At 49.4% G+C, this 21,207-nt stretch overlaps 1 protein-coding gene across 3 annotated transcripts in view; it reads left to right on the top strand.

Moving 5' to 3' along the window:
• The window catches only part of SSH2 (slingshot protein phosphatase 2), a 143,164-nt gene that overhangs the window by 94,551 nt on the left and 27,406 nt on the right, over window positions 1-21,207 (top strand). For 2 of the 3 annotated variants that reach the window (XM_048518818.1, XM_048518816.1), the window contains 6 exons: window positions 4,564-4,667; window positions 6,182-6,246; window positions 14,302-14,423; window positions 17,846-17,914; window positions 18,730-18,795; window positions 20,519-20,713. In XM_048518818.1, the coding sequence (XP_048374775.1) occupies window positions 4,564-4,667; window positions 6,182-6,246; window positions 14,302-14,423; window positions 17,846-17,914; window positions 18,730-18,795; window positions 20,519-20,713 (621 nt within the window). The remainder of the gene's footprint in view (window positions 1-4,563; window positions 4,668-6,181; window positions 6,247-14,301; window positions 14,424-17,845; window positions 17,915-18,729; window positions 18,796-20,518; window positions 20,714-21,207) is intronic. The other variant, XM_048518817.1, reaches the window with a different exon arrangement.

A 21,207-nucleotide genomic window follows, 5' to 3' on the forward strand; every position in this document is an offset into this window, starting at 1 on the left:
GTGAGAGAGGGCAGCGTGGGATGTTCCTTCGCATAAAAATCCCTGCAGGAAAAAAGGTAGCAAATCAAGATGAAAGACCCTCTCTGTCCTGGGTCAGCTTGACACTTTCCTGGCCTGCTGGCTGGCTTCCTGTTTGCAGGCATTTTTTTTAAAGGCCCAGGGGAACGTTTTAACATGTGATCCTCCCACCTGCAGTTCGATGGGATACAGACCCCCCCCCTGCAAATGAGAACCAAGCCTGAGGAGGAGGCTTTGCATAGGTGTTAGCAAGGGATTGTGGGTAAAGCCTTTTCCAAGAACAGGTTGACTGAAGGGGAAGGGGTCATTTTGAATGTTTGCGTTTAGTGCACTGGTATGATTAGGTTTGGGAGGGGGCAAAATTCTTGGGGACATCCTGTGAGAGTTTTCCTGCACATGGGGGTGGGGGGCAAAGGGGGTCTTTGTCAGGGAGCCCATGTCGGCTGTGGGCAGCCCTGGATGTGATCCTATGGCCTCGGTGGCGAACCTTTGGCACTCCAGATGTTATGGACTACAATTCCCATCAGCCCCTGCCAGCATGGTCAATTGGCCATGGCCAGTTGGCTAATGGGAATTGTCGTTCATAACATCTGGAGTGCCAAAGGTTCGCCACCACTGTCCTATGGCCTAAAAGCTGGATGTGGGGCCAGGAGTCCAAACAGATGGCTTTAAGCCCCTGAAGAAAATGGTTGCTTTAAATGTGCCTGTAAATCAAGCTTCCCATTTCTAGTTCACACCTTTCTTGAGGCAGCTTTCATAGTAATTGTTCGCTTTGTCAATTAAAGCCTTTCAATGTATTGTCGAAGGCTTTCACGGCCAGATTCAACTGGTCGTGGTGGGCTTTCCGGGCTGTGTGGCCGTGGTGTGGTAGATCTTGTTCCTAACGTTTCGCCTGCATCTGTGGCCGGCATCTTCAGAGGTGTATCACAGAGAGAATTGCGTAGGAACAAGATCTACCAGACCACAGCCACACAGCCCGGAAAACCCACAACAACCAGTTAAAGCCTTTCAGTTTGCAGTTAAATAAGGCCTTTTGGAAAGAGGGCATGCATTTCTGCTTGACGTTTTCAGTACATATTTATTTATTGAAAAAAATTATTAACCACATTTCTCCCTTGTGGGACTCAAGGTGCTTACAGTATAAATAAAATGTCTTTAAAAATAAAATAAAAACAAAAGTTGTAACAAAATCCCTTGAAAAGTCAGTGTACAAACTCCAATTAAAAAGGCCAGTCATGAAAGGGAATCCTTCAAATGCAGTAGTGAATGCAGCAGGGACTTAGGATTACCTGCCCCCAGGTGGGACCTGTAGATCTTCCAGTGTTGCAATTGATCTCCAGGTAAAAGAGATCAGTTCCCTTGGAGAAAATGGATGGGGTGGACTCTATGGAATTGAGCCCTGCTGAAGTCTGTTCCCTCTCCACCCCCCACCCCCCTCACACTCCAACCCCAAAGTCTCAAGGTATTTCCCAACCAGAGTTGGCAGCTCTAAGGCCCCTCCCACACATGCAGAATAATCCACTTTCAATGCACTTTGCAGCTAGATTCTACTGTGCGGAATAGCAAAATCCACTTGCAAATAATTGTGAAAGTGGATTGAAAGGGCATTATCCTGCATGTGTGGAAGGGACCTCAGTGGGGATGCTGAGGAAGATCCAGATACTTGAAGACACAGCCTGAGTATGAAGACACTAGAACAGTGGTGGCGAACCTATGGCACGGGTGCCAGAGGTGGCACTCAGAGCCCTCTCTGTGGGCACGCGCGCACAGAGTTTGTCATGTGGGGGTGCTTGCTTCTGAGTAAACCCTCCTAGGGTTGTGATTCACCCGTTCGAAGTGTTGCACGGTTGCTTCAAAGCAGGGGTCTTCAAATTATGGCCCTCCAGATGCTCATAGACTACAATTCCCATGAGCCCTACCACTTGGCCATGCTGGCAGGGGCTGATGGGAATTGTAGTCCATGAACATCTGGAGGGCCATAGTTTGAAGACCCCTGCTTCAAAGCAAAGCCACTGACTATCACCAAGCTTCCTCCCGTGTAATGCATGCCTTGGAGCCAACCATTTTTCCCTTAAATAAAACCTCAGTATTCAGGTTAAATTGCTGTGTTGGCACTTTGCGATTAATAAGTGGGTTTTGGGTTGCAGTTTGGGCATTCGGTCTCGAAAAGGTTCGCCATCACTGCACTAGAATGTTTTCACCCGCTGCGGAGGCAGGCAGTGGTAAACTACCTCTGCCTTAGAAACCCAATGCGGATCAGTGTAAGTCAGCTGTGACTTGACCACACACACTCCATGTGCTGTGAATTGTGTGCACTTTGTTCTTCTTTCTTGCTCTCTTCCGTCTAGGAAGGGTTGGAGTGGGCATCAACTATTTTTTTTTAAAAAAACCCAACTCCTCAAATAAATAATGTATTTTGCAATGACTGGATGCTTGAATCCCACTTCCTAAGCAGACCTTGTGGGAAGAGATGGCAAAATAAACATTTAACCAGAAAGGAAAGCAGAAGATGATGGCCGGTCTCCTGGGTAAATTAGTGCTGGCAGGCTGAGATTTCCTGTGTTAAAACTCGGAGCACCGGGGCCTTTTGGCAGCGCTCAGAGCATCTGGCTCCCTGAGCCGTGTGGTTTCTGGTTCACTCCTTCTTTAAACAAAAAAAATACTTGTCTTCTTGGGCAGAGCGTAAGCCTCAAATTTTGCAGAAGAGAGAGACACTTAACCGCAGGACAGATGTGATGAATTTCACAACAGACTACAGATGTCTTGTTTTCTGTGTGTATTTTTTTTTAAGTCTGTTTGTAAACTCAGCTGACCTCAAAGGGTGTGTTTTCTCCCTACGTTGTTTTTCGAAAGACGGGGCTTTTTACAGACCTTCACGTCACATTTTTGGAAGCAAAATACGTTTAATTCTTGGATCGGTGGGTGGAGGCACACTGCTCTTAGGCAGTTCTCAAGGAACAATGGGAGAGAAACCCCCTCTCCCCCCCACATACAACCTTCTTTCCATAAACACATGATCAGTAGGGGGGCATTATTTTAAGCCGCATAGGTGTCAGACTCACGTCCCTCTAGATGTTATGGACTACAGTTCCCATCATCCCCTGCCAGCATGATGCTGGCAAGGGGTGATGGGAACATGAGAACATAAGAACATAAGAACTAGCCTGCTGGATCAAACCAGAGTCCATCTAGTCCAGCACTCTGCTACTCGCAGTGGCCCACCAGGTGCCTTTGGGAGCTCACGTGCAGGATGTGAAAGCAATGGCCTTCTGCTGCTGCTGCTCCTGAGCACCTGGTCTGCTAAGGCATTTGCAATGTGAGATCAAGGAGGATCAAGATTGGTAGCCATAGATCGACTGTAGTCCATAACATCTGGAGGGACGTGAGTTTGACACCTGTGTTTTAAGGTATACATTCAACAATTAATTTCCTCTGTATTATTGGCGATGGGATTTGTGGAAACTGTAAAAAGATTTTTGCAAGACAATATCAAAAGATTGCGTCTCCCAGTGCATCCCACAAAGGGCACTATGCTCAGCGAGTAACTACTGGAGATCTCTCCTCTTCCCTCCCTCCCTCCCTCCCCCCAAATTAGACTGTATTCTCAGCTCTGGCCTCAATCTGGTGGAATGCCCTTTCATTTGAGACCCAGGCCCTGTGGGTCCTCTTATAAGTTCACAGGGCCTATAAGACAGGGAACTTTCTGCACATGCCGAATAATGCACTTTCAATCCACTTTTAATGCACTTTGCAGCTGGATTTTACTGTGCAGAATAGCAAAATCCACTTTCAAACAATCTGAAAGTGCATTATTCGGCATGTGCAAAAGAGCCCAAGTGTGGGTAAGGGCAGCCTATATAAGTCGAATGAATGAATGAATGAATGAATGAATGAATGAATGAATGAATGAATGAATGAATGAATGAATGAATGAATGAATGAATGAAAAGAGCTACCTTTGTGGCCAAGGGGTTGGGGCATTTGCAACTTCTCAGCTGAAGAAGCTTGGGAAGTAGCTCTTGGTAGCACCTTGCAAAATGCAGAATGGCATGAATGGTTTCATTTTGGGCCTCCCAGTCCTGATCTGGTCTAGGCATCTGCTCCTCTTCTTCCCTTATCATACACAAACCCCCTCACCCAACACTGGGCTGTGGTGGTCATCTGGCCTTACAGCGGATGTCCTACAAAGGTGGTCTCACTTCAAGCCTCGCTTTCCCATCTCTGGATCCACTTTGATCTCTGCAGGCTCCTAATTGCTAGAGCTCTGGTGTACTCCTCAATTGCTTGCTTGGCAGCAGCTTCACAATAGGCTGTAGCAAAGTAGTGTGATTTCACACACGTACACGCACAAAGGGGCATTACGGCAAAGGAAAGCAGACACAACACAAGTGCTTTGTGGTTCTGGTTTTCCTCCCTTGGGGCGGAAGGAGAAAAGGCCAGTGAAGCAGGACCCTCCCTGGCCAACCCACCCTGGTTCCTCAGGCAAAAATCTGTTTCCTTTTTGGTTCATTGCATCTCTCCCCGCCCCCCCTTCCTCTGTTGCAGCATCAGTGAAAGCTTTCTCACGGTGAAAGGCGCAGCTCTCTTCCTGCCTCGTGGAAATGGCTCCTCAACTCCCCGGATCAGCCACCGGCGCAACAAGCATGCAGGTAACTCACTTTCCCTGCCAGGAGGAACTTGGACACGCGGCTTCCTCTGTGGAAATGGTTTCATATCTTATCCCTCCTGATGAGTGTGTCTTGCCTTCACTCTCCCGTCTCCAAGAGAGGCCTAGGAAAATGGCCTTTCTCTTGCAGGTTCAGGGCATCTTGGTGAGTGATTCTCCACCCCGTTTCAGGGAGGCAGGAACAAGAATTTAGTCACTTCCTGTCTAGGTTTGGCATCCATCTTAGCCAGTATTTTTCCTGCCTACACAGGGAGTGCACGGAATTCTTGGTCGCTGGTACCCAATTCTTTCATAATTTCTCCATCAGCATCCCGCTTGGGGTTGCCTATTTTTCCCTGGGCTAAGCCAATGCAGAATCTACCAGGGCTGAGCACTCTCTAATTGTGGAGTTTGGCTTTGTATAACAGCGCCTGGGGCTTGCTTTAGGCACCTTGCCCCCCCCACACACACACAGCTGCAAGCCACTCCCTCACAACTGTATCCGTGTGAAATTCAGAGCAGGGGCACAGTTGAATGCTGGCCAGTGGGGCCCACCCCGCCCCCAAACTCCGTGTGGAGTTCAGGAGCAGTGGAGCAGTTGATCCTGGCCTCCGCTTGCCCAGGTCCAGCTTTAAACTGCACCTGCGTGGAGGTGCGGCCTCGGTGTTCAGTTTGCTCCTGGCCTCAGCAAGGCTTAGATGGAGCATTAAACTGCAGGCTCACAGTCTGCAGTTTACAGCTGAGCGGGCTGGGGCCAGCAGCAAACAGGCCTGCGCCGCTCCCAAATTCCACCTGCAGTTTGGGAGTGGGTTGAGCCCCGCTGGCTGGCATCCCATCCTCAAGCTCCTTGTGGAGCTTGGAGGAGGGTTCAACCAGAGGCGTACCAGGGGGAAATGGCACCCGGAGACATCCGTTCTCCGGGTGCCCCCCGCCTCCTCTCGGCTGCCGGGAAGAGTCGCACCTGGGAGGGAGTGAGGCTTGGGGAGGGTTCTCTGGCTTCCTTGGCCCCGCCCATGTAAATGACAACATGGGTGGGGCCAAGGGTGCCAGAAGACAACAAGGCAGCAGGAGGTCCTCCTGGTCATGTGGGTGGGGGCGATTTTGCACCCCCCACGTGACTAAATCAGTGGCGCCCGGGGACAGAGGGTACCCCTTGTCCCTAAGCAAATACGCCACTGGGTTCAACTGCTCCCTTTCCCTGAACTCCACAGAAGTTTGGGGGTGGGCACAGTTGCGAGGGGTGTGTGGCCCTACAATGGGCTCCACAGGAAATGGCACTGGGGGCCCTAGTCCCCCCCTTCATTACGCCACTGTCCCTGGCAGACCAGAGTCTAGCAGGCTGGACCAGTCCAGTGAAGACTGGTTGGAAACCCTGTTTCCAGGCTACCTTGCATGATCATACTATCTCTGAAAGGGAAAGCCGGGCAGGAAGCCTAATGGGTAAATGCAACAACCAGAGGAGGGAAACTGGGGATGGGACATCTGCTCTGCTTCCTGACGCCTCCTTCTCTGCTCCAGGGGACCTTCAGCAGCACCTTCAAGCCATGTTCATGCTTCTCCGACCAGAAGATAATATCCGGCTGGTAAGGCACCTCGCTCTCTTTGCTCACAGCTGAATCCTTCTGCTTTCCAGTGGAAGATTTGGAGATTCGGGGGACCGCTTCCAAGCCCTGCCCCCCCACACCCCCAAATCTGAAAGCCAGGCGATATGAGGCTCGTGTAGCCCCATCCTGCCAAGCTCTTCCAGCATCAAAGTGAGGGGGGCCCTCGGCATTAATCAAAGCTGCTGGCAGCTCTAGAGATCATTGTTCTGCCGTATCACTGGTGACATTGTGTGTTTCTGTGGGCTGTTATTTTGGCTTATTTGATCAATTAGCCTTCCTCAAGGCAGAAAGAGGGGTGCTGTGGGGCCAGGACAATGGGGCCTCTTTGTGCAGCACTAAATCTAGAGAGCTCAGATCACGCAGGGGCCACCTTTTGATGGTCGGTTTGAATGGATGTGGGCCAGAGACACGGAACTATTAAGCTCTCGGAATATTAGCTCTCTAAGCAAACAGCCTTTCTTCCTGGGTCTCCGTATCCAAAGGAGAGGGCGTATCATAACTTTCTACCCTCACGAGAGCTCAAGAATGTTTTTGAGGAACCAGCAGCTCCCAGTGAAGAGTTTGAAGAGTTTGGATTTATATCCTTCCTTTCTTTCCTGGAAGGAGACTGCTGGAAGGAGACCCCCTCCCTCCCTTGCATGCCACCCCTCCCTCCCCTCCCTCCACTAGGGTGGGTAGGCCATGTCCAGATGCCGGCCCCCTCCCCTTCCCTCCCTTGCATGCCAACCCTCCCTCACTCCCCTTTCCTTACATGCCACTCCCTCCACCTCCCTCTGCTAGGGTGGGTGGGCCATGTCCAGATGCCGGCCCCCTCCCCTTCCCTCCCTTGCATGCCACTCCCTCCCCCTCCCTCTGCTAAGGTGGGTGGGCCATTTCCAGATGCCGGGCCCCTCCCCTCCCTTGCTTACAATCTTCTTCCCTTCCTTACATGCCACTCCCTCCACCTCCCTCTGCTAGGGTGGGTGGGCCATGTCCAGATGCCGGCCCCCTCCCCTTCCCTCCCTTGCATGCCACTCCCTCCACCTCCCTCTGCTAGGGTGGGTGGGCCATGTCCAGATGCCGGGCCCCTCCCCTCCCTTGCTTACAATCTTCTTCCCTCCCCCCCCCAGCAAACGCCCTGTGAGGTGGATGGGGCTGAGAGAGCTCTGAAGAACTGTGACCAGCCCAAGGCCACCCAGCTGGCATGTGTTGGAGTGCACAAGTTAATCTGGTTCACCAGATGAGCCTCTACAGCTCCAGTGGCAGAGCGGGGAATCAAACCCGGTTCTCCAGATTAGAGTGCACCCGCTCTTAACCACTGCACCACGCTGACAGAAATTTATAATCTGTGTCATGACAGCCAGTTCTCAAGGAACCAAACAGTTCAGAGGAGTTCCCATAAAGTTCTGTGGGTTGCGGTGAGGTGTCTCTGCAGTGGAATCTTCCCTGCATTCACTTCACTCCACGAACTGATTGCTGCAGTGGGTATTTTGTCCTTGCTTTGCTTGGTACTTGCACAGAGCTTCTGTTACGTTCTCAAAGCTCCCTGCAGTTGTCTCCCTGCAGTAACCAAGCTGTACGTGACACTGGGAAACCCAAGAATAGATTTTATTAGCATTTTTAAAACAGGAAATAGCTTGACGGGACTCCAGCCTGGATCAAGACCCTTGAGTGGGAGGTGAGGGTTACGATCAGGAATTTCTGCCCAATAAATTGCGCAGGGCATCTGCGTGCCCATCCCAATGGCATCGTTGCAGTCCAAATCCATGCTTCCTGCAGCTTCTTTTAAACAAAACTAAAGCTGTCTGGAAATTTGCATAGTTCTCCAGTGGCTTATCTAAATGAACCCTGCCCTGAGAAAACCAAGACTCCAGCCTTTGGGGAGGTAAATATAGGCTTGAAAACAGAAGCCGTGTTTGCTCCTCAAGAATCTGTGCGCCGATCACAAGGCATGACGTTAAATAGTTTTCAGGAAGTAAGGCACTTTGTACCTTTCAATGATTATTCAAAATGGACACACAGGTTGATAATTTATGTGTGTTTCAGAATCCAGCTTTTCTTGGGGCAGAATTTGGAAGGATTTCATGCACAAGTTCTTTTTCTTTTTTTAAAGCGTGTCCGTTGATTACGAGAGCCCTCCGAAATCTAAGGATTAGGTCTTTCAGAAGAAAGGCCTGTGAAGCGTCCTGATCTGGATTTTCCCCCATTTAATTCATTTATACCCTATCTGTCTCCCCATGGTGGCTTACATCAATCCATTCACCTGCGTTTTATCCTTGCAAAAACCCTGCAAGTTAGGTTATTGCTGATAGTGTGTGACTGGCAGAACGGGATCCAAACTTGGACCTGCCAGATGCTAGTCCAGCACTTCACCAATGGTTCTGAGAGCCAGCATGATGTAGTGGTAAAGAGCAGGTGCATTCTAATCTGGGGAACTGGGTTTGATTCCCTGCTCTGCCACTTGAGCTGGGGAGGCTTATCTAGTGAACCAGATTGGCTTGTGCACTCCAACACATGCCAGCTGGGTGACCTTGGGCTAGTCACAGTTCTTTGGAGCTCTCTCAGCCCCACCCACCTCACAGGATGTTTGTTGTGGGGGGGGGGGAGAAGGGAAAGGAGAGTGTCAGCCCCTTGGAGTCTCCTTACAGAAGAGAAAAGGGGTGGCCAGAAGTGGACATTGTCCTCCAGAAGGGGCCTGAGCGATGCAGTCTAAGATTGCATTTGCTTTTTTAGACACCACATCAGTTTGGTGGCTCCTGTCCAGCATAAGGTCAGCTAAGGTGCTGTAGGTGCTGCTGCCAAGCCAGCTGCCTCCCTTTCTGTGCTTGTTTGGTGCGTAAATGCACGGCTTTACATTTATCTGGGTTGAAATGAGATGTTTATGGGCCTTCTTTGTTCAAGCCTATCAAGGGCATTTTGTATCCCGACCGGCATCTTTGGTGTTTAGTTGTCGCTCTCGGATCTGCATCCTCTGCTTGCTCGAGAGGCGTTCCCTCTCTGCCCTCATGCAAATCACTTATAAAAATGAAGAGCAGTGGCAGGACGTTGAAATGTTGACAGTCCGGAAGCAGAAAGCGGCGTCAGGGCTTTTTATGAGTGGGCGCCCACCAGGCGCCAGCAAATGAGTTGAGCCTTCCCAGATGTTGCAGAGAGCTGCCACTACGCTGTGGTTTGTCCCTTGCTCAAATCTGTTGCTCATCTAGGACTGAGTCGTGTCAGGACAGCTAGGTTGTGCTGTGTTTGCCCATTGGGTCCATATTTATGCCACCCTTCCTGCAAGGAGCTCACATGGAGCAACTAGGTTGGTTAATCAAAGAGTGACTGACCCAAGATCACCCAGCGATCATCCATGTCAGATAGGGGATTCGAACTCAGGTCTCCCAGGTCCAGTATTTTAACCACTACGCCACATAGCCTCTCACACTACTATACTGAACAAACAAAATGGTGCTGATGTGTACAGGACGTTCAAAAATGTGCAACTTCCTGTCTACACAGTGTGCAAACACAGCTGGGCTGTATTTTTTTTCCCATGAGGAAGAACTTCCTGACAGTTCAGGCTGTTCAGCAACAGAATCTGCTGCCTCGGAGGGAGGTGGAGTCTCCTTCTTTGGAAGCTTTTAAACAGGCTGGATGAACATATGTCGGGAGTGCTTTGACTGTGTGTTCCTGCATGGCAGGGGGCTGGACTGGACGGCCCTTGTGGTCTCTTCCAACTCTATGATCTTTGGAAAAATCAGAGCATGGAAGTTGGGCGATTGGAGGACAAGGTTCGTTGGGGTGCTCAACCCCCTCCCCCCCAAAATTATCCCCTGTTCCAGTTTGGATAACAAATGAGGCAAATGCTCTGTGAGGAGCAGTCGTAGAAAGGGGGGAAAGAGCCCAGTTATTAAAGCAGCAGGAAGGATGAAATGCTTCCATCCTTCGGAATCTGTTCCCAACCTCTTGCTACTCACCAAATCCCATTTCCGTGGCTGGACGGCCTTTCGGCTCCGGCTGCTTGCTGAGTGGTGATCCTATGTAAAAAAAAAACCTGCTAATTACTGCTGCCCAGATTGGTTTAGCAAAGTAAATTAGATTATGCTAATCCGCTTGCAGCTTGAAGGAACTCGGTAGCCAAGAATGAGCCGTGTGCGCGTGCGTGCGTGTGTGTGTGTGTGAGGAGAGAGAGAGAGAGAGATGGGCTACATTTCTCATTTTGAACTGTCTTCAGAGCAGGATGTCCCTTTATAAAGATTCCTTTATCAGTATTGAAAGAGCCCTGCTGGATCGGACCCTCAAAGGTTAATCTAGTCCTGCATTCTGGTCCCAACATCAACTTGCCAAATTTGGGGGGGGGGGGAGCTTATAGTTGGGGTCCTCCCTTTGTGCTTGTCCCTAGCACCTGATACCATAAGCAAGACATCCACTCTATGGGGATGCCCTGGTTCATCTTTTATGTTATTTTTCTGGGCACTTTCGCACATGCAGAATAATGCACTTTCAATCCACTTTCAGTGTACTTTGTAAGTGGATTTTACTGCTCCACTTGCAAATAGCTGTGAAAGTGGATTGAAAGTGCATTATTCTGCATGTGCGAAAGTGCCCTTAGGGCTACTTTAAGAATATCCAGCCGCTAAGCCAGCCCACTTGCAAACGTTAAGCTGTGTCTGCCAAAGACACGCTCTCTGTCGGTGGCATGCCTCGTCCCTCCATCCGGGGCTGTCTTTGGGCCACGCAAATCCGATTCCGTCGGGTTTCTTGGAAGCAGGTTGTGCTGTGTGACGAAGGCTTCCTGGCATACCACATCAGCACTGATTCACCACCGTCAGGGGCCAGGATACATAGCCTGTTGGTGCTGAGTCAGCCCTTGCCAGTGGCTCAAGCAGCCGCTGACTGAACTTCTCTTGACTATTGGTGAGTAGGGAAGGAAGCAGCACAGAAGCAGACTTCCCTCGTCTGTCTGCTCCATTTTTAAGAAGTTTCTGTTTCCTGCTCTGTAGGCTGGCTGCGTTTTGCTTTTTTCCAAAGGAGATGAAGAAGTTGTTGTTAAATTGAAGGTGGCCTCCAGTTTTGTTGAGGGATGGAGGCATCTCCTGGGGTATTTGGGGAGCTTAGCTCCAGGTAACAATTCTTGATGAAGTCAGAATGCCTTTGTACACCTCGGATTTACTCCCTTGATCCAGGAGATTGCCTGGGTCAAAAATGCAAAAGAATAAGGCGGCAGAAAGGCTTGCGCCACGTGAAACCACTGGTGGTGAAAGCCATCTTTGCTTGCTCCTTCACAAAAAATGACTCAACCCAGACAGAAAACTAGCTCAGCTGAGAACGAGATAGAGAAGTCTCTCTCCCACACACATGCTACCATTATGACTTCTGTGCTGTTGCATTTAACATAGGGGAGCACTGCTACCCAAAATACTGGGGTCTGCCTCCTTTACAGTGGGGGAAATAGTGGGTTCAGCTGTGAGAGCTTTGCCCCCAGAGTTTACAAAGGTGGATTTCCTCAAGAAATCTGCAGGAGTCCGTAGTGAAAGGTTAATGATTTTATTAAGGGGGTAAAAATAATAAACTTACCAATGCAAATGTAAAATAAGCGCATGAAGAGTTCACACAGACCTAGGATGTAGAAAGAGGTGAGGGGAAAGGTCTCGATTAGATCAGGGTGTTACGGGAAGGGTAATAATTACCTTTTTTGGAAGAAGGGATCCAGAGAAGCGTAGTTCAATGTCTGCACTGAGCTCCAAAGAGATTGGGCTAAAGCAACTGGCACACAGCACAATGGACAAACTGGGCACTGAATGTAAGGTGGGCAGCTACTTTATAGGGAAATTTGGCTCTTGCAACATTAAATGAGCTCATCTCCCCAACCAAACAGTGACTCTTGTTCTCCGGAGGAAGACAAAAGATGGACACTTGGCTAAATGTCTCGAGCCCGGAGAGCGTCCAAAAATGATTAGATTTTAGGGAGGGTTGATTGAATCGCACTGCTGGGGGCTTTTCCAGTTCAAAATTAGGTGATCCTTCCCAGGGGTTAGTTAGGAAAAGGAAGGTAGGGTTAGTGCACTGAAGAATAAACCTTGATTGCATTAGTTGGAATATCCTTTGTTGAATTGCAGGCCAGGTGCACTGTAGTTCTGAGGCGGGACTTGGTTGTCCCAGGTGGGCTTTTGTGTTTCCTGATTGTTTTAGGAAAGGCGTAGCTAGCTGTTATGCTCTTTAATGACTGACAGGGAGACATGCCCAGGCAGGCCTTTTCCCTCTGGGTACCACTGAGCCAATACAGGAGATAACTTCCATCTTTGGCCTGTCCTGCTAGGGCATGCTATAGGGGAGGTTTGACAGGTAGAAACACTATTTCCTAAAAAAGAGAGAGAGATTGAGCTGTCACATCTCAGCATGCTGAGGATTAGAGCTTTCACTTATTAAAAAACAAGTTCCTTACAATGGTAAGGAAACATTTGAAAACGATGCACAGCAGAATCTTAACAGTGAGGATATCTGGGGCTTCATGGACATTTATTTGCACTATTTGTATTAATATATTTAATTGATGCAGGGTTTTGATTCAATTTAGTTTTATTTTATTTATGCTCCACCCTTTCCCAACCAAGCTGGGCTAAGGGGGCCAACACTAGAGCAGGGCATTTTTATTTTGCTTATGGTGTCATGTTTTCTACCAGGTGATTCGTCCTGGGCATCTGAGCAGGGGTTGGGGGGGTATATGCTGTGGCTTAGGGGCAGAGGACCTGGTTCTATCCGTGTCGTTTAAAAGGATCTCACACAACCTGGACTTAGGCAAGAATTTTCACAAGAACAACAATGGTAGGGAGGGGGGGAGAGTGGAACGCCATCTGACGTTGTGCGGTTCCGGGTTTTATTGCTGCTAATCAGTTTTATTTTACGTTTTAAGCTGTTTTATCATTGTTGTTCACCACCCTGAGCCCCTAGGTGGAGGGCGGTTTAGAAATCAAATAAATAAATAAGACTGTGTGTCGATAAAGACCGGGTGGACATGCAATAGTAACGAGAAATACACAATCAATTCAAACTGTTATTGGTATTATTTGATTGTGTATTTCTCGTTACTATTGCATATTAATGACTTATAAGTTCTTTTGCACTAGACTTTATAGAGCCATTATTTCATTTACATGTTCATAAATATTGAGTTACCAGAGCCCAGTTTATGTCATGTTGCATTATCCTCCAAGATTTTTCACTGCCTGAGACCGTGGTGAGCCATAATCAGTCAGAGGAGACAATACTGAGCTATACTCTTCCCCAAAAAGTGAAAAGTAAATGTGTCTATTAATCTGCCTTTTCCTGGACCTTCTTTGTCGTAGAATGCTCTGCAGGAGTCCCAGTCCTAGAAGAATCGGGCTGGCACTAGGACCCCCGCGGAGCATTCCACTACAAAGAAGGCCCTGGAAATGGCGGATTAATATATACATTTACTTTTATCTTTTTGTGGAAAAGAGTGTAGATGGGCCATCAGTCAGTTGTGAGGGCATCTCCGTAGGCCCTTGTATGTCAGCCTTTCAGGTCTCCCCTGGCAAACTTGACTGAAAGCAGATGTGTGCAGCTGACTTCTCTGCAGGGTTAGATCGAGTCAGAAGTAAGACAGAGCAGGGAAGCAGCTCTGGAAGACAGTCTGTTTGTATGCAGGCCAGACTGGAAAACTTTCCTAGGTGCTGGACTTCCTCTGGCTTTTAGCTGTTCAAGACCTAACTTTGCTGATTGCACTGCAGGTTCCCAGGGTGAAAATGCAGGGATTGGAAGAGAGGGTTCCTTGCAGTGGCGTACCGGGCCCTAAATGGCATCCAGGGGCAGGACCTGGGGAGGGCAGAAGCTGGCCTGCAAGGGGGGGCTTGGCGGTGGGCGGCTTGGGTTCACACCATTTTGTCTCGTGACGAAATGGCATGAGCCCGGGGACATGTCCCCATTAGAGGTACGCCACTGGTTCCTTGTCTTGAATTTCTGTGTTGCTGTTAAAGCACAGTACTTCTGTCAGTTTGCGGCACATGGAATACTGATCACACGTTTGTTGATAACAGCTTCTCCTTGTTCTCCTAGGCTGTAAGACTGGAAAGCACGTACCAGAACCGCACACGATATATGGTGGTGGTCTCAACCAACGGCCGGCAGGACACAGAGGAAAGCATCGTCCTCGGAATGGATTTCTCTTCCAACGACAGGTACTCTGCTTGGAAACGGTTGGCTGGGATGCATACTGGGCCCAGTTTGGGTTGCTCCATTTTCAAGAGGACTTGCTTGGAAAAGGGCAATAAAATGGCCAAAATAACATTGAAATTGTGTAAATTTAGCAGGAAAAATGCAATGAGGAAATAGAAAATGCCCCAGAAACAGAGACTTGTGGGTGTAACTCACACAAAGGAGAACTGCAGTCAGAACGGATGTTTCTGAGCTACAATGACAGAGCTGCAAAATTTGGTAGCAATCCCTTAAAAAAAAAAACAACACCAAACCATTGCTTTAATGTTGCATGAGACTTGTCGTTCCTTCTGGTCCTGCTTAATACTGAGAAGAACACCTCCCTTTTTCAAACAAGGAATTAATAACAGGAACTTGAGCTCAGCCACCCCCACCCCCTCCAAGAATCGATCTGGCAAAGGACACACCTGTGCAACTGCTCTGGCTGATGATTTTATTGCTTGCTTGCACTTTGTACTCCCCCCACCCCGCTATTGGCATTTAGCGTTTTCTCTTTTTGTTTGGTCCGCCCCCCCCCCCCCCACACAATTAATTCACACTACAGCTGCCAGGGGTTGCCAAAACCAAGGGCTGTTCTGATCCTTTTTTGTGTTTTTCTAACCAAGCAAAAATAATAGCAGAACTGAATCTGTCGGGGGGGGGGGGGGGGTTGCTGTCACTATTTCCAAAAGCTTTGGAATATTTATTTATTTACTTTCACTTATAGCCCACTTTTGTCACCACTGGGGACCCAAGGTGCTTACACAGTTCTCTATTCCATTTTATCCTCTCAACTATCCTTTGAAATAGGTTTGGCTGAGAATGTATGACTGAGCCAAAGCGAACCCATGAGCTCCCATGACAGAGCAGGAATTCAGTTCTGGCACTGCCAGGTCCTAGTCCCGTGGTGGCGAACCTTTGACACTCCAGATGTTATGGACTACAATTCCCATCAGCCCCTGCCAGCATGGCCAATGGGAATTGTAGTCCATAACATCTGGAGTGCCAAAGGTAGTCTGACGCTCAAACTGCTATGGCATCCTGGCTCTCTCAGGGGCTGTCCAAAGAAAGATCCAGTGTGCCCTTTGGGGGTTTAGGGAGGGATTCTATATGCTGGTGTCTGCATGCCTTGTTCTTAATGTCATTGGTGGTTCTTGGATTTTAATGCAGTGTTGATGCCGCAGTGCACAAATAAAGTTGAAAAAGGCATATGCCCTTTTCAAGAAAATCCAGAACGGCGCAAACATAAATTGGCCAGTTCGTTTCTCACAAGAGGAAAAATGAAATGGGAATGAAACCACTCGGATGGAGCCTGCACGCTTTCAGAATGTGCCGTCTTCCTAATCTCTGCTACCTTTCTCGAAACTGCTCACCACGGGCAGTCTCAAGAGGCTGCTACGCTGAGCATCAATTTGGATTTTTGGTCCAGGATGTAAGAAGAAGTGGCAGAAGCATGCACATTTGTGGCAGAGGGCAGTTTGCAAATCTGCCTGTCCGCAGGCCACGGTCTGGGCCTAGGAAGGGAGGGCTCTTGAGAACCTTGAGAACCCGGAAGCAGGTGCATGAGTTTGCTTGAGTATTCCCAGGCTAAACCTGACCATGTAGATCACATGTAGGTGTCAAACTCTCGGCCATCCAGATGTTATGGACTACAGAACTGTAGTCCATAACATCTGGGCACCAGACTTGATGGGCTGCCAAACTTGCTGGAAGTTAAATCTCCCCCCCCCCCCTCAAATTTAAACACTGTTTCTTATTTTTCTTTCTATAATGGGTGTGCCCTGAAGCAATCGTTTTCCTGCGGCACCGAAACCCCTTTGGGTGATATTGAGTGTTGCCATAACAAGCAAGGACAAACTACAGAAGCACCAAAGGCAAAAGGGGGACTGGGTGCCAGGGTCAAGAAAGATTATAACACAATTTGCAAACGAGACGATGTTTATGTGTAAATCAAGCAAGCAAAAAAATAAAAATAGAGACATCAATTCCATTGTTTTCACGGGGTTTTGCAACAACACGTTAATGCAAATCTATTATTCGTGATGTTGCATTAATGTGCTGTTGTAAAACACAGTAAAAACAATGGAATGGATGTCCCTATGTTTATTTTTTTGCTTGCCTGATTTACACATGAATATGGCCTCGTTCGCAAATTTTATAACAACCTTTCTTCCGCCAGTTCCCTTTTCCTCCTTTTGCCAAAGTTTTAATTGTTTGTAAGCCTCTCTGAGCCTGACTCTGGCTGGGAATGAGTGTGGCATACATGTAATAAAATAAATGAAATAAATAAAAATAACCAGCTGCCTCCTTCCTTCCCCAGGCCCTTAGGAGCAGGGGGTGGGGGCCTGCTGCCGCGGTGACTGTCCAAGTCGCCACCAAGCCCCACCCCCGTGCCCAGTACCTGGGCGGGGGGAGAGTGCCCAGAACAGGTGTTGTCCCCCCCAATATGCTTCTGCCTCAAGCACTCCTTCACCTTGGAAAGTCTGAGAGACAGCAGGGAGGACAGGCAGTGGCTGGAAAGCACCCTCATGCTCCTGGTTGGAAGCCTGCCAGGGAACCGGGTACACAGCCTCGTCTCTGGTTCATGCAGCACCCTGGAGAAACCATCGGGGCTGTTCTGGTCTCACTCCCTAGCCCCCTCCTCACCTGGAGTCGTGTGTGTTGCCTTTTGCTCGGTTGCTCCACCTCCCTTCCTTGTGACCAGCTTGGCGTTCAAAAAGACCGCAGCTTAGCTTTGTTGCTGGGGGCTTTGATGGCTCCGTCGGGCGGGCGGAGGGCATCACTAAAAATATCCCCGGCCCCTGGAGACGCTTTTCAGAGAGGTGCCTTTTTTCCATGAGCTCATCTCATTTGCTCCGCACAAATAGCTTTGAGCAGCTCTCACTCCTTATTGGGGTGGGGGGGAGAGAGACTGTCTGCCAAGCAGATGGTCTTGGTTCTTGTCCACCAGGCTTCCTTTGTGTTAACCCTTTGGCGGTGGCCCCCAAAGGTGCTAAGGAGAGCCAATCCATTAAAATGTGCAGTTGAAACAATATTGACGAGAATCTGAAAAAACAAATAAGTGACCACTGCATGCCCAGAGAAGAACCAAAAGGCCCCTAATGAAGCTAAGTGGTTCTGGCACTGGAGCGCTGGAAGCAGACGATCAAAAAAGTTGAAAGGGATTTCAGAAGTTTAGGGTAAACTTGTACCTCTTTTTGTACCTCTTGCCCCTGGCCAAACAGGTGTTGCAGGCTTTGGCAGCAGTACACAAACCTTCAAAACCTGTTGGGCAGAGGCATCAGCAAAGTGAATGTATGCACTCTTGCCCTCTACCACTTAATCCTCCTCTTCATCATTTTTTTCTCTGTTTCTCCCCCCCACCCCACCCCACCCCACCCCCCGGTTTGCTTTGTCTTCTTCGCAGCAGCGTGTGCACAATGGGGCTGGTCCTGCCGCTCTGGAGCGACGCCCTTATTCATCTGGATGGTGATGGGTAAGAGCTGCTTTGCATTCATACAGATGTTCCTGACTCTGTGACCTTGGGGTCTCCCCTCCGCCAACAAGCCCCGTTGCTCTGACATTAATTGCCACTTCCATGGTTACATTTAGGTGGAAATATGTTGATCCAATGGCAGTGGGACATGAGCCCCAGGGATCAGGTGGCCTCCCTCCAACTTGCTTGCAAGGAAGCTGAGTACTCTAGAGCAGGGGTGTCAAACTCGTGGCCCTCCAGATGTTCATGAACTACAATTCCCATCAGTCCCTCCCAACATGAGCATTGGCTATACTGGCAAGGGCTGATGAGAATTGTAGTTCATGGACATCTGGAGGGCCACGAGTTTGATACCTATGCTCTAGAGCCATGTCTCTGTGGCAGACCTCCAGAGCCAATTCAGAAGGGGCTGCTATGGCTGCCACAAACCACACCCAGGGCTGGATTCTTCTTCTCCACTACGGGAGTACCAGAGGCGTATCTCGGGAAAATTGAGCCCGGGGCAAAATCTGAGCTTTCCACACACCCCACACACACACACCGGCTTCATTTTTTCTAAATAGCGGGGGGGGGGGGGGGTCAAGCCATATGCCGATCCCATGGAGGATTGCTAGGCTGCCAACAGCGCCCAGGTCTGCCGCCCAGAGCCAGCAACGGCACCCAGGTCTACCACCTAAAACTGGGGACAGCACCCATGTCTACCATGGCGACATGTGACACTGGGATGTACAGCCCGATTGCCAGTTGACCCTGTTGCCCAGGCATTCCAGACCCCTCTTTACTAAGCATGGTTCTCTGTCCCTTCTTCTTTTAAGGGGCTTCAGCGTCTCGACGGACAACAGAGTGCACATCTTCAAGCCGGTGTCGGTGCAAGCCATGTGGTAAGAAGAACTTTCGCAGGCTGTTGTCACGAATTCCAGCCTTTGGCTACACAAATTAGCCAAATACCTTTCAGAATGCCCTCCAAGCAAAGCAGGATGGGTGGCTCTCAGGAAAGACAATACAAATACAAATACAATACCTTTAATGGCATATAAAAAGTGGTAAAATACAAATTAGGTTAAAACCAATTGACTAAAATTTACACAAAGGTTTCACCCTTAATCCAAGTGCCTTTGTTAAAAACCTGGCAACTGATTCAGTAGTGTGGGGATGATGGTCACTAAGCAAGTATGAGGAAAGACAATAGCAGAGGTTTCCCCCTAGCCAGGGTCTCTCTTTGGGTCTCAGGCACTTTGAAGAACGGGCTCCTTGAGTCTCGTATTCTTGGCTGCCTGGGTAGATTTCCTTCCCTTGCAGGGCAGTCCTTGCAAAGGGGTTTTTGTTTGGGCGTTTGGTGACTCACAATCCCTTCACACCACATAATTTTGTTTCCAGTAGACTGGAAATGTATGTGTGTAGAGGGTGGTTTGGGGTTATTTTAGCCTGACCTCCTTAGGTCACAGTGAAAGTTATAGCTTGAGTCCCGGAATAGGAGCAATGCTGTGCCCACTCTTAGAAAGCACCTCAGAGCATTTTGCGGGAGGCAGCTTCTTGGACAGATTTAATCTTGCTGGGTGGCAAGTTTGGGCATGACAGCTTCTGAGAGTGTCCTGTTGCAGGAACAATTCAGGAGATTCAGAGCCCCCTTTTAAGTTGTGACGTAGTGAGCTTCCAAACGGTACCCAAAAAGCATTCATCAGCCTGCCAAGGGGTCCCAGTGAGAAGGGCAGAAGGGCAAAATTGCCAGTGTGCTGCTGTTGCGGACCTTCCCGGGGCTGGGACGCGGCAGCAGAAACGATACCAGCATCCCAGCGCCCCTAGTGTAGTGAAGTGAGGGTGGGCCAGGGGCGTGGCCAGGGGAGGAGCCAACAGTAGTTGGTTCCCTCCTGGCTATTCAGTGCATTACGCCATTAGCTGGGACCAGCACCCTTTTGGGCAACATAAGTCTGTTAAGCCCCCAGTGGGGGCTTCTCGGCAGTGGCACGGCTTTCATGCTTGGGAAGCCTCCCCCTGCCACCAAGAATCCCCTTCGGGAGTGGCAGGGTGGCACACTGCCGCCAGCTGCTTGAAGAAGACTTGGATGGGGCTGCCCGTTGCTTTACCATGTGCAAAAAATTGTGCTATGTTATGTGACTGAATTTAGAAACTATGCTTATTCCAAACGGTAAAGGCTTCATGTGGACACCCCCATACTTTTTCCTATAGTACGTATTAAACTTCCGGCACTTAGGGCCAAGGGGTTGATGCCGGGGCTTAGATGGCTTTTGAAAACAAATCAGTGGAGCAGAGCTCTGCAGATGCTGCCTGTCTCCTTCTGAATAACAAATACTGGAACAAACAGCTGGGGAGGGGGTCGCCTTCCCGCCTGCCTTGTGACTTCCCAGCGACATCTGACTAGCTGCTCAGGGAAGCCGGACTTGGTGTCTCTTTGGCCTGTTCTGGGAGGACATCCCGACCTGAGTCATGCCCCTGATTCTTCTAAGCACTTTCCCATCTGCTTGGAGGAGCAGAGGTCTTTCGAAATCCTACTTCTCGGGATTCGTCCTCTGCCCCTGTGCTGCAGCCCTTCGTTTGCGTTATCTAGAACCAAGCAGCAGCTGACATTCTCTCCTCCTTCCCCAGGTCTGCCCTGCAAAGCCTTCACAAAGCGTGCGAAGTGGCCCGGATCAACAACTACTACCCCGGGAGCCTTTTCCTCACCTGGGTCAGTTACTACGAGAGCCACATCAACTCGGACCAGTCCTCGGTCAACGAGTGGAATGCCATGCAAGATGTCCAGTCCCACCGGCCGGACTCCCCTGCCCTCTTCACAGATGTGTGAGTAGATCCAGGAACATGCCAACTCCTCTGTCACGTCATTCGGTAGCCACAGACTCTGGCCTTGCTTTGGGCATTCATATACCGGCTCTTGATCTGTGCCGAGAATGTTCATTTTTCAAAGTATACTGACCTAGTTGGAGGGTTGCTGCCGGTTTGATCTTCAGAAGTAGCCAAGATATGTTCTGGTTGCTAAAACACAACAGCGTTTGGCTTTAGGCAACTGGTAAGAACAGATAGGAGCCGCGTGGCGTAGTGGTTAAGTGCTTGCACTGCCACTCACACGGTCAGGAGTTCAAGCCCCCTGTGGGTCAGATATCCTGGCTGCTGGCTCATGGTCAACTCGGCCATCCATCCATTCCTTGGTCGGTAAATGAGTACCTAGCACATAGCTAGGGGGTAAAGAATAGCCAGGGAAAGCAATGGCAAACTACCCCACAAAAACGGCTTTCCTATGAAATCACTGCTTGCAATGGTACCCCAGGGTCAGATAC

The sequence above is a fragment of the Sphaerodactylus townsendi genome, linkage group LG16 (assembly GCF_021028975.2).
Source record: "Sphaerodactylus townsendi isolate TG3544 linkage group LG16, MPM_Stown_v2.3, whole genome shotgun sequence".
Lineage (NCBI taxonomy): Eukaryota > Metazoa > Chordata > Lepidosauria > Squamata > Sphaerodactylidae > Sphaerodactylus > Sphaerodactylus townsendi.